Below are 12,782 nucleotides of genomic sequence, written 5' to 3'. Positions count from 1 at the left end.
AATATTGAAACATGATAAAATATTAACTAATACAGATTCATCTTTAATATAATTGAAACAAAATTGATCAAAATGATACATATTAATTTCAATGATATATTTATCACTATAGATACATATAATATGTTAATTTTAATGTAATATAGACAAATTGAATCAGAATTGTAAAGTCAAATCTATAATGTCTGCATTTTCTGTTTCTTCTCTCTCTGCTTGGTCTTGATTTGAACCTATGATCAAGCAGGAAAAAAGAGCTCAGAAGTTTATAAATATGCCACTGGGTCTCAGTGCAAAATAAAATCTCAAGGCAAAGTGAAAATTCAGGAGCTGCCCCACTTAACAGTGGCCAGGAGAGCAATCTGAGCTAACGGGCAAAATGGTATTTTCACCATAGTTTATATTCGTCAAGTCCAGGTCTCATAATTACCTTCCTTGTCTCTCTCAGTTACAGAGTGAAAATGAGAGACTCCGGGCCTCCCTGTCTCAGGACCAACGGATAGCTGCCGACCGCTTCCAACAGCAAATGGGCTCGCTCAATGCTCAGCTCAAAGAGCAGACCAAGGTTATCAGGTCGCAGGAGAAAACAGTAAGCTTGCCATGTTCTTGTGGGCCTGTGCATACAGCATGGCTCTTTGTCCCACTCCAAAGGCTAATAACCTAGTCTATGAGTCTGCCACAGCCTTTGAGCTACAGAAGAAGGCATCTTCAGCTCAGGCAGTAACAGTTATTTGCTTTAGAGTGCATCTGAAGTGTGATTTTTAAGCCACTCACTTTGCCTCAGTAAGGACCATATACCTGAGGTATTTCAGCTTCCCACACGAACTGCTGAAGTACTAGAGCTATCCAAAAATGAGTGGAGGATTTTTACAATGGGGAAAACATTGGGTTTTTTTACTCAGTCTCAAAAATGACTAGTTTTGAAGGGGGGGAAAAAGGGCAAACAGTTATAAGGAGGCAAGAAGGGTCCTTCAAGGCCCCCAACTGTAACTGCTGCTGGTGCTTGAGCTAAAATATAGTGATGATACAATTAAAGATGTGGGCCCTGATTCAGCAAAGCACTTAAGCATGTCCTTAACTTTAAGCACATGCTTAAATGTTTTACTAATTCAGGATGGATTTAAGCAGGAGCCTGTGCTAAAATGGTTTGTCAAATCAGGGTCTCAGGCTTGGGCTACACTTCAGTTTAGGTCGTCCTAGCTATACTGCTCAGGGGTGTGAAAAATTCACATCCCTGAGCTCTATAGTTAAGGCAGCCTAACCCCTGGTATAGACATGCCTCAACTGATGGAAGAATTCTTTTGCTGATCTAGCTACCGCTGCTTGGGGAGATGGATTAACTACATGGATGAAAAACCCCTTCCATAGATGTAGGAAGCATCTGCACTATGGTGCTACATTGGCATTGTAGTGCCTGTAGTATAGAAATGGCCTAAGTCCCACAAAATCGCAACACAACACATACATATGGGAATGAGCAGGCATGAGCCATGTACAGAATAATAATGGGACAACATTTTGTATTGAGGCTTGGAAATTATTTTATTCTTTTCCAGACCTTTGGCTGAGACAGTGTTACATATAACTGTATGTAATAAATAAAACTTTTCCTTTTGTCTGCTGGCAAAGTGTCCACCTAAGAACCATCTGGTGTATAATTCCAGCAAAAATGTCTTCCTTCCATGTATGATGAACTCAGCTTAGGCTTTGGCCTTTCATCAAATTATTTTGTGCATCCTTTGATGATGTGCTCAATGGTGCAAACTCCATTTAGAGATAAAAAAGTTACTAGACTTTGCAGACAAAAGAAACTGGTCTTTGAATGGTGGATAATGATAGATAATTTCTTTGCAGATCAGGATACTGTCTGCAAGCAAAGCTGAAGGTAATGTTGTGTCTTTTGGGTTAATGAGAGTGAGAACTGATAAAATTTCCATAGCTGTGACCGCACTACCCAGCTGCATGTACAACTTCATCTCTCTCTTGACAGCCTTTACAACATACTTTCTGGTTCAGGCAAGCAAGCAAGGAAAATATCTCAGCAGTGTAAAAAAAACTTGAAAGACACAAGTTACAGCGACTAAACACTGTCCACACTGGCGCTATGTCAGTGGGAGATGCTCTCCCACCAACATAGCTTCTACCTCTCACAGAAGTGAAGTAATTATGCTGATGGGAGTGCGCCTTCCCATCGGCATACAGCATCTTTACCAGTCGCGCTACAGCAATGCAGTTATGTCAATGTAGCACGATAGTGTAGACTTGCCCCTAGGGATTTAGATATAAATCAAGATCTGGCAAGAAAAGTAAGAGCCCCACCCAAATGATTCTTTGTTCCAGTAAACCAGTTGCACATGAATAAGGAATTTTTCCATCTCAGAGTTTCACACTGAGAGCAGAGTTTCCCACAATGCCAGTGCCAGGGCAGAGCGAGGACTTCCCTTCAGATGCTGTGGCTGCTAAGCTGCAGAAAGCCCAGAAGTGTCAGAAACCAGTCTTGGCAGCAAAGAGATTTTAGATATTTCTGCCATCACTGTAACAGTCTCCTCCCCACTAGGCACTCTCTTGTGGCCTGGCTTGGTATTGCAGCTCTCACACTGGGCCAGCACCCCCTGCCAACCATCATTCCAATGCTGTGGCGGCTTGTTGGGTAAATTGTCAGTTGAGTTGGTTCAGGATTTTAAGGCCACCCCTTCCCGAGTCACAACTGTCCCAACTAAAAGGTCCAAAATGTCCATAACAGAAACAAAAAAAATCCTTCCACCTTCTCTGGGGCTTCTTCTTGGCTCAATCTGCTGCTCCCTTGCTGGGCTCAGCTACCTTTGTAAAGGGTTTATGCCAGTGAGGGAGCCCAGCCCCACCCTCAACTCTGGGTTCCATCGACTCTGGGTTGGATCTGTATTGCAGTTGTCCCAGAACCCCTTCCTAACTTGAAGGTCTCCCAGACTGTTCTGCATTTAGTCAGGGTCTCACCTGATTCCTCTCAGATGGGACCCATCCTGTAATCAGGGATGACTTAGGCCCAGGCTCTGCACCCGTCTGTTACAAGCACAAAGTTACAGTGCCAGACTCAAACAAATGGGGCAGACCTTCTCACCTCCTCACATCCTACAAGGTCCTAAGAGTCTGTGTGGGGAACTAGTTGAGTCACTAGCTTTGAAGACCCCACTGTTTTCATAGTGTTCATTAGAGGAGTGAGTCTTCCTTTTCTGGGGATAAGGTCCCTCCCAGCAGATATGTAACTAATCGTACATAGGTCTCTGAGTCATCAAGGATTTCTCTTCTCTGCAGTGACCCAGGAAACACCCAAGGTACCAGATCTAGAGGAGTCTTCTGAAGAAGGTATCTATCATATAAATGAAAGTCCTTCTCTCCTGGTGTCATACAGGTGTTGGACTTTAGACATTGATCAGGATGTGCAAAAAGGAAGAATTTCTGGACAAAACAGGCCTTGGGTGAGGTACTCTGTCCCAGATGTTTTCTCCCCAAGGTTGAGCACAGCACGGTCACTTGATTGCAACAGCATCACAGCAAGCCATCTTCTGCATGCTCCTTGGGGTTAGATATTTTCAACAAGGATGCCCTTCTTGCACTCAGGCCCACACTGTCTCCCTGTAAGAAAGAACCTGACTGTACCTCGGCTCTCAACATCATACAACCCAACAGCACCCAGAGGGTAATGCCACCCTGAAGTCAGCACTCTACCTCTCCCTCAGAAGAATAGTGCTGTCTGCAGGAGCAACCCCTGAGCTCTGAGGAGAGTTTGAGTGGAAGGAAAAGCCAAGAATCACTTACCGACCCAGCCATGTACTGTGAGCTGGTCAAAAATGGGAAGAAGTTTTTGACAAAAATGAAAGAAAATAATCACCCCACATTTTCATTTATTTTTTTCCCGACAAAAATATTCAATTTTTCAGCAGAAAAATAACTACCAAACAAAAAATCAGCTGAAAACCAAAGTATTTCAATTTGGAAATACTGCTATGGTGCCTCATGGGAGTTGTAGTTTGGGTGCTTCATGCTCCCATTCTTCTCTATAATTCAGGCTCCTGAGTTGGGCTACATCTCCCAGGATGCACCATGGAATCATCTCTTGGAGAGAGGAGGTGGAACATCAGGGAATCCCAAGAGGAGACCATGGTGCATCATGGGAGATATATTCTGAGGAATTTTTGGCAAAAACATTTCAGTTTTGGGGCATTTGTTTTTTGACCAAAAAAATCAAATAATTTCAGAGAAAGTAGAAACTTCATGAAAAATTTTGTTTAGATGAAAATCCAATTTTCCATCAAAATCAGTTTAGATGGAAAATTTGCAACCAGCCTGAGAAACGTAGTATGAATGTGTGGCAACACAATAACTGCAGAATTGAGCACCTGATTCTCCCAGTGAAAGTTGGGATGGGTCCCAACTTACTCATTAAATTAGCATAATCTGCCTTCCAACAGCAGAGTCAGGGATGTGGCCTGGGGTGGTCAGATATTGAGAAAGTTATGATGGGGACAGATTAAGGCAAAGGCGCAATAGACATGTGCCTAGTGCCCAGCTCCCAGGATCTTTTTGTGATGTTAGAATCTCAGCTTTTGTTTATATATGTCTTGCCCTTGTGGTTGTGAAAAAAAAACTTGAAAACATGCCAAAGCTGGGGAAGAGGGCACTACCAATCCACCTCTGCTACAGAGGAGAGTCTCCAGGAGGGACCAGGCCTCTGGTCCCAGAGTCTCTGGCTCTGATTTTGATATTGAGAGTTTGGTCCATCCAAACCCAGCCTTGTGATTTTGGGTTTTTCAGCAGACTTGGAGGACACTCTCAACGTGAAGCAGAGGCTCCTGGAAGCCCTGCGGAGGAATCCTAACCTGCTGAAGCAGTTCCGCCCCATTCTGGAGGAGACATTGGAGGAGAAGCTGGAGAGTATGGGTGTGAAGAGGGTGAGTATGAGGAGAGGGAAAACCAAAAAAGGGTGGAGAGAGACATCTCTCTATTTGCAGTGCAACTCCTTCGCTCCTTGTCCCTTTCATGCCTTCCAGTGTTTCAAATGTTAATTAGCTAGCCGGGGTACAGTTAATATTTGGGAGAGAACATTGCATGGATATAAAGAGCACCTCAAATTTCATTTAAGTTACTGTGCTAAGTAGAGGCCCTAACTGAGATCAGTATCCCATTGCAACAGGTGCTGTGTAGAGAGTCCCTGCCCAGTGCTTGTCATCCAGTTTCTGTGTCCTTCCTTCATGCTCCAGAGAGGGAGAGTGCATCCTTCCCAGGGAGACCCAGCAGAGCCAAAAGCAACTGAGACCTGCATTGAAGTGGGGCATGGGAGAGAGGGGAGCACCCCCAGTCTGCCTCAGGTCCTCCAGGGCTTGCATGCAGTTAGCATGTGAGTGACCCTGCAGGCAACAGAGCCAGTTCTCTGAGCTTGTTCCTATCCCTTCGGAGACATGTGGGATTGCACTGGGAGGACTAACCACACCACTGCAGCTGCTAAAGCAATGCTCGCTGTCTACGCTGGCACTTCATAGGTGGAGAGCAACATGGTGGTGGGTGACATAGGGGGTATGACTACACTGCAGATGAGGTGGCATGGGTAACACTGGTAGTGGGGACTAGCCCAGCGGGGACTCTGGGTATGTATTTACATTGTTAGCCTACTCCAGGATCCATGCCACCATGTCCTCACTGCTATTGCTACCCGTGCTAGCTGGATTAAAGCTAGCACAGGTATATCTGCCCCTGCTACAATCACCCCTTCATCTGCAGTGAGATGTACCCAATGGTTAGCCTTGCTCAGAGCAGGTATAGTCCAGGCGTGTGTGCCCCTATATACTACCAGTGACACTCTTGTGACTGGGTGGTGTGTTCTGGAGAGGTGGGGGTTGAATGTCACCAGTCTCTAGTGTAGACAGGGCTAAGTGAAGAAAATAATTAAAAATCTCTAGTGGGTCTGGGGACTGGCATACGTGATGCTGACAGAAGTGGAGGGTCGAGAGCGCTCACTTGTCCACACCGGTGGTAAGTACCCTGTTGCAGTGCACCTCAATGGAGCATACACCCCTCTGGGCTGGGACTCTTATTACATATATTGTCAACCCCCCAGTACAAAGGATGGATGGAATCTGATACTGGGTCACCTGATGGGGGAGAAGTCTCTCTATCTTATGCTGATGACCATTCTGGGCATAAGGCCGGATCCAAAGCCAGGTGAATCTGATGGAAAGTTAGGTGAGATCCATAGTTTGCAGAAGGCCAGGTTCTCTTTCAGAGGTGATGGAAACCTTAGGGGAGAAGGCTTGTTTCACCATCTGAGGCAGTGTCAGAATTATGTCGGAGTGGTTATCATGTTACCCACAATTTTCTCTGCTTTAGGCTGCGAAGGGGATTCCAGCTCAGACCTATAAAAATCTGAGCTCCCTCGTAAGGACTCAGCAGCAGCAGAAGGCCAAGAAATTTCCAAATCTCCTCAGTTTGAGGGACAAGCTAGTACGAGAGGTCACCTGGAAAGTCAAGCAGCACCAGAAGAATTATGACGTTTTGCCACAGCAACTTTCAGTAGTCTCAGGTAAAGAGCTGTGATGCTGTCTTTGGAAACCTGTGCTGCAGACAAGAGTTCAATCCCAACATAGTACTATTGTCACGAGACATTTCCGTGACCCATTGTGCATCCCCAAGGAAAACTGGGCAAGATAGATATTGTGTTCAGTGTCAAATAACCATTTACATTTGCTGTGTGCACTGCTTGCCTTGAGTGAGCTTGCAAAAAATAGATATATATATATAAATAAAACACACACTTCTCAGCTCTGGGAAGTTGGGGGGAAGAGCTCAAAGAGAAAAGAGCTACAAGAAAAGCCTGGTCCGCAAACTCTCTTCCTTCTGCCTGTTGCTAGAACATGCAGAGAGCCAATTTATCACCATTGAATGGAAGTTACGGGGAACCACAATGCACAGTATCATCACACATTAGTGGAATGCCACACAGGAAATATCAGAAGGACAGTGCAGGTGGGGTGAGGAAAGGAAGGTGGTTCTAACCCACCTTTCTGCTTCTCTATTTTGGGGCCAGCTAGGGACCAAAACATCCTTCAGCACAGTTTAGAGCAGCCTAAAAACAGCTCTCTGTTACACCAGCTGAGTTACTGTATTGGCCAAGTATCAGAAAGAGTCACATATGTCAACCTCTCATCCCAGTGTGAAGTGGATGTATGGGGATGGGAGGGGAAGGAAATCACCTAACACTGGCTACATTGGCTGTGTGACATTTTGAGAATGTTAGATAGTAAAGCATGGGAGTTCTCATCAGCCACTCAATTTGTACATCTTTTTCTTTTCTTAAGCCAATCCAGTTTGGCAACATCAATTTACAAGCACTAATCCTGGCTGCTGGGCAAATACCTGCATGGGTCAAGCAGTTTGTAGGTGTTAAAGAATGTCTATATTGGGTCAGACCAAAGGTCCATCTAGCCTTTGCTCTCAGCATGCCTTGTACCTTTCCAGCTAAAAGCCAGAGGAGCCCACTGTCGTCTTGCCGGGTCACATCTGCCCAGTCTAGAGTGCTGCAAGCTGAGTTACAGCCCTATGCGAAGGAGACGCCCAAACCAACTCCTCGGAGCAAAGCCAGCTATTTCCACAGCCCAGAAAAGGTTCCCAGAGTAATGCCACAAAGCAAAGCCAGCAGCCCACGACGTGCTGCCATCCAGCAGCCAAGGTGAGGCCCATCCACACCTTGCATCCTCACCACAGACATTGCACTCATGCCTTTCACTAGCATGCTTACTGGGGCGAGCAGCCTCGTACTGAGCTTGGACATCCTTATTGTATTACAATGTGTACTGCAGTAGCTCCAGGGCCCCACTGTGCTAGGTGCAGTGCAAATGCATATCATTTGTTGTGGCAGGAAGCTTTGCGTGGGGTGGACCTGAAATGTCTGACCTGCAGGTCCTACGGAGGGTATGTCTACCCTAAGGATGGAGGTGTAATTTCAAGCTCAAGTAGATACACCAGCACTAACTCTGATTCATAAAACCATGGGGTGAGAAAGGACTGCAAGGGTCATCTAATCTAACCCCCTGGTAACATGCAGGATTTGTTGTGTCTAAACCATCCAAGACTATATAGCTTCCTTTTGAAAATCTCCAGAGAAGGAGCTTCCACATGTTTTAACATGACAATTTCCCAAAAACGAAATTCAAAAAACGTTGTGGAGGTCCATAGAAACATTGATAAAATCTAAACATTGGTTCCAATTTAACCTTTTCCTTTTTCAAGTTTCATAGAATATAAAATAAAACCCAATTAATTTTGTTTCCAACTGAAAAGTCTAAACATTCCATTCCAAGAATATCAAACCAGGACATTTTGAGATCATCAAAATGCTTTATGTTGGGTTTTTTCCCCTCTACAGGAAATGTCAACACTTTTTCAGAACATTTCTATTTTGACAAAAAAGTGACATTTCCAAGTAGCTCTAGTAATAAAAGAGACTAGAAGGACAAGAATGGAGAGTCCATGCTGCTTAGGCAGAATGAAGAGGGCAACTGGGAGGGGTTAAGAGATGACTGAGGAGAGGTATGGAGTAACTGAGTTGTGTGGGGTTTTAAAAGTGAGAACAAGAAGCTCACATTTGCCCCTGGGAGGAAAAGGAAGCCAGCTGAGGCTTTTGAAGATGGGCTGGAAATAGACCAAGAATTGGTCAAAATACTTGAGTATTTGTGGCAGCATTTTGGACTGAAGAGAATGGATTGGCAGTCAGAAGTTCCTGCTCCCCCTGCTGGTAGGGAACAAGCTAGGTACTGAAGCTGTGATAGCCTGGCCCTGAAAGTGGTGTGGTGCTGAGGCCAAGGTTGAGGTACATGGAGCAGCTGCTGCAGGTACCAGTGGAATTGGGGTGAAGGAGAGAAGAGGAAAACAGGCCCAGTATTTGTTCCAGTAGTCTACCTTGCTGTTCAGAGTTTCAGTGCTGGTTGTACATATGCTCTTGCCACACCAGGGGACTTGAACACACAAGCTTTCTAGCCAAAGCGCTGCCACTCTGTATTTAATGACAACAATCTCGGTCTCCTCATCACAGATTGTCTCAGATATTTCTGACCCAGCTGCTCAGAGCCCTCCGCATCCTTCATGTCCGACCTTTCCTTCTTCCATCATTTTACTTTCAGCACCCCACCTTTCAGTTCTGAGGAGGACTCTGGGGGGGACCATGCCAGCCTCACTCCTGTGAAATTCAAACATCCCATCACCCTGCAGCAAACGCAAACGCCTTTGAGGCTGACCCAGAATGATGAAACCTCATCAGACTGGTCTGACATCGATTCCTCGGAGGGAAAAGCCAGCCCAGCCATAGGAACCACTCCAACAGGTGAATCATAAATAATAATGTTAATCTATCAAAATATAGTTAATGTGCTAAAATCAGAAATCTCCATCATAGTTCATGCCCTGATACTGAAGGAAAGAGGAAATTTGCATGCACATCTGTTTCTACATATGACAGCTTAAGCCAACAAAAGGGGCAATTGTATGTTAGTGTCTATTTGGCCCCTGTTCTCAGCCTGGGGGAAACTGATTGTGAAGAGAATGGGGTGGTCATTCTTCAGCAATAGAATCCTAAGTGCACTAGTGCTAAGGCCCCAGAAAAGGACATTTCTCATCCTGCCTTTCCTAACACAAGACCCAGAGGTGCCAAGCTAAGAGTGTCAGGAGCAAGACTTTGTCCTGATGCATCTGCACTCTTGGAAGTCAGTTGCAGTGGCACGCTGCTGGTTCTGCTAAGGGGTGTTCACAGATAGGTAGCCTTCACCCTGCTCCGGGATGCGTACTCCTCCCCATGGGAAACAGAACCAGGTTCTATTTTCCTGCAGAGCCATTACTAAGTCACTTTGGCCCCAATCCACATGAGCAGTCCCACTGAAGTCCAGGGGACTATTCACTGCATAAAGATACACATGTACACAAGTACCTTCCTGGATTAGGGCCTTTGTGAGGGGATTAACACTAATGTGCTTTCAAAATGCAGTCACTCCCCTCTTAATCCCCAGAGAGTGGAGTGCATGGTTCCTTCTCTATCCCTTTAGAATAGGCCTTGCCATTAATCCAGGGGATTTCTCAATATTTTCTCTAGGTATAAGAAATAATGTTGTTCAAAGGGACCTCTCAGCCTGGCATTTTTTAATGGACTAAAATGGTAGTTTCTGCTAGCTCACCCTTGAAAGTGGGTATGCTGTCTTTTTAAACAATGCTTTTGGGGAACAAATATCAGGGATTTTCTGCTGCCCTACTGAGATTTATTGGCGGGGGGGCGCATTTCAAGCAAGATAGAAACTGACTATACAGGGAAACAATGAAACAAACTATGTACAAAGGGCTGTCAAATGCACAGCAGAGAGAATCATTTATTTCAACTAGCTCCCGTCTATTATAGAAGCCTTAGGTGCTGTAGTAGATACCGCAGTTCCCTGGCTGAATCCCCAGTGGGGAATAAATCGAAAGCTTTTAGCTCCAATGCACCAGCTTCTCCTGCTTGAGCTAAATGATGTCCATTGCCTGGGAGCAGCAGCAGGCATCTTTCATCTGTGGAGCAGCCACTGCAGAGACAGACATATGGCAAGTCTGTTACATTGGGTACCACATTTTTAGTCCCACAGGTTGAAGTTGTCCCTTTAAGCGACACTCCTGATGCACATTATTGGCAAAGGACTTGTGTACACCAAAGGTGTTTTAGCTGGCACTACACAAAGGACTTGTGTAGCACCAAAAGTGTTTTAGCTAGCACTACACAAAGGACTTGTGTAGCACCAAAGGTTTCTTAGGCTAGTGTGAATGCTCCCCAAGCATTTGTTGAAGGCTATAAACCTTGTACACAGGGGAACCACAGGGAGAGGTATAGTGTTGATCTCGCAGACCATTCTCGCAGTAAAAACTTCAGAGCCTTGTCTCCCCTAGGGCTTTCCAGCAGGATAATTAATGCGCTCTAGTTATCCCACAGTAAAACCAATGGGTTTTGGCAGTGAAAACTATTGCCTTTGTGGTTCACTCTGTGCCCAGCTCCATGGTCAACTAGAGGTGTTTTTTATCCTGGAATAGGTATTTGGGGCATGTTAAGACTATTTCTTATACACATGCTAACTATGTTGAGTTAACTGGCAATCTGTTAACTGGAGGTCACTAGACAGGCCCTAAACCATTGGAGCAGTTTACAAAGGTTTGTGGTGGATTCTCTGTCACTAGGGTGACCAGACAGAAAGTGTGAAGAATTGGGACAGGGGGTGGGAGGTAATAGGTACCTATAGAAGAAAAAGCCCCAAATATCGGGACTATCCCTATAAAATAGGGACATCTGGTCACCCTATCTGTCGCTGACAATTTTTAAATCCAGACGGGCTGTGTTTCTAAAAGCTCTGCTCTAGGAATTACTTTGGGGAAGTTCTCTGGCCTGTGCTACACAGAAGATCAGACTGGATGGTGCCAATGGTTCCTTCTGGCCTTGGCATCCATGGAAATGACCCAGTGGCTCCACCGGCCACGATGTCAGTACTTTGCACTGACATCTCCAATAACTGGGTAATCTCAGTGATTGGCCATGAGCCACAAAGCCTTTCATGTGCAGGCAGCAGTTCAGAGCTGAACCAGGCCAGGTGTGGACAAAAGTCATTCTTCCCTGGCTGCTAGTCAGCCCTGTCTATGAAATGAGTGGGTGGCTTCTATCCACTGCCTAGCTGCCAGCCATTTGCATCACAAAAATTGTCACCACAACGAGAGTCCACATTAGCTCTTTTTGGAAGGCCTGACTAGACATGGACTAGCAGCTCCAGTGCTTAGCAGGAGCCTTAGCAACTCAGGATTGAGGCACACTGCTGTGGTAGCCTGCAGCTGATTGTATTTACCCTATGGATGAATTGAGGCTGGAAGTTAGGACTGTTTCTAACCATCAGGGGAGTGAGGTTTTGGAACAGCTAACTGATAAGAGCACTGAGGGTAAACAACTGAATTGTTTGAAGATGGAGTTTGGTAAGTTTGCAAGCAATATGATTGGGTTGCCTGAGAAGGCATGAGACTGGACTCAGTGACCCAGGAGGTCCCTCCCAGTCCTGTGTACTATAAACTATAGTTGGCTTCTCAGCTCCGTCACTGACACCTTTCACCAGCAACACATTCCCTTTTAAACTGGAAAAGAGGTTGGGAAGGAAATCCTTTCTCATTCACTCTGAGTCCTGATGAGCAATTCAGTTGTGCAGTGATATTAACCATGTGACTGCAGGGCCCTGGATTCCAGTTCTAACAAGCTGTGTTCTGTGCAGGGACGCTGGTGTCTGCAATGGCTAAAAAACTGGAGCACACACTGAGCATGCCAGCAAAGAAGCCTGCTGGTGGGAAAAAACTCCTCCCCGACTTGCCCTCTGACTCTCCTAAAGCAAGTCACTCAGACAAGAAACTCCAGGTATCTTGGGCAACAGGCAGACTTTTGGAGAAAGCTGGGCAAGCCGTGCAGAGAAAGGGAAATGTCTGGCATTTGGGAATGCAATGATTTAGTGTTGAAACCAGCGTCATCTCAGCATTTAGCCCAATGGGACTGATTGTCAATTGGTGTAAATCGGCCCAGCGGCCTGGTCACATAGACAGTCTCTGCTGGGAGGAGTGATGGTAATTTACAGCTGTGGAGGATCTGCCTCATCATCCAGTTATTCTGTAGCCCTTTCCAAATATTTGCCTATTCACCATCTTTGGAAAATGGAAATTCACATGGTTACAGACAGACATGAAATGCCTGGGAATGAAATAAAACAGAAGTCTCTGAA

At 45.4% G+C, this 12,782-nt stretch overlaps 1 protein-coding gene across 4 annotated transcripts in view; it reads left to right on the top strand.

Moving 5' to 3' along the window:
* DZIP1L (DAZ interacting zinc finger protein 1 like) overlaps positions 1 to 12,782 on the top strand; it is a 41,556-nt gene that overhangs the window by 22,847 nt on the left and 5,927 nt on the right. For 3 of the 4 annotated variants that reach the window (XR_004002081.1, XM_030576196.1, XM_030576194.1), the window contains exons 8-15: positions 446 to 586; positions 1,852 to 1,882; positions 3,289 to 3,339; positions 4,789 to 4,925; positions 6,358 to 6,550; positions 7,486 to 7,696; positions 9,147 to 9,346; positions 12,285 to 12,424. Coding sequence is in view for 3 of the 4 variants with exons in the window: in XM_030576196.1 (XP_030432056.1) it covers positions 446 to 586; positions 1,852 to 1,882; positions 3,289 to 3,339; positions 4,789 to 4,925; positions 6,358 to 6,550; positions 7,486 to 7,696; positions 9,147 to 9,346; positions 12,285 to 12,424 (1,104 nt within the window). In the remaining variant the exon portion in view is untranslated. The remainder of the gene's footprint in view (positions 1 to 445; positions 587 to 1,851; positions 1,883 to 3,288; positions 3,340 to 4,788; positions 4,926 to 6,357; positions 6,551 to 7,485; positions 7,697 to 9,146; positions 9,347 to 12,284; positions 12,425 to 12,782) is intronic. The other variant, XM_030576195.1, reaches the window with a different exon arrangement.

Source organism: Gopherus evgoodei, chromosome 9 (assembly GCF_007399415.2).
Source record: "Gopherus evgoodei ecotype Sinaloan lineage chromosome 9, rGopEvg1_v1.p, whole genome shotgun sequence".
Lineage (NCBI taxonomy): Eukaryota > Metazoa > Chordata > Testudines > Testudinidae > Gopherus > Gopherus evgoodei.
The sequence above is the reverse complement of the archived record's forward strand: the minus strand, read 5'-3'. Positions and strand labels throughout refer to the sequence as shown.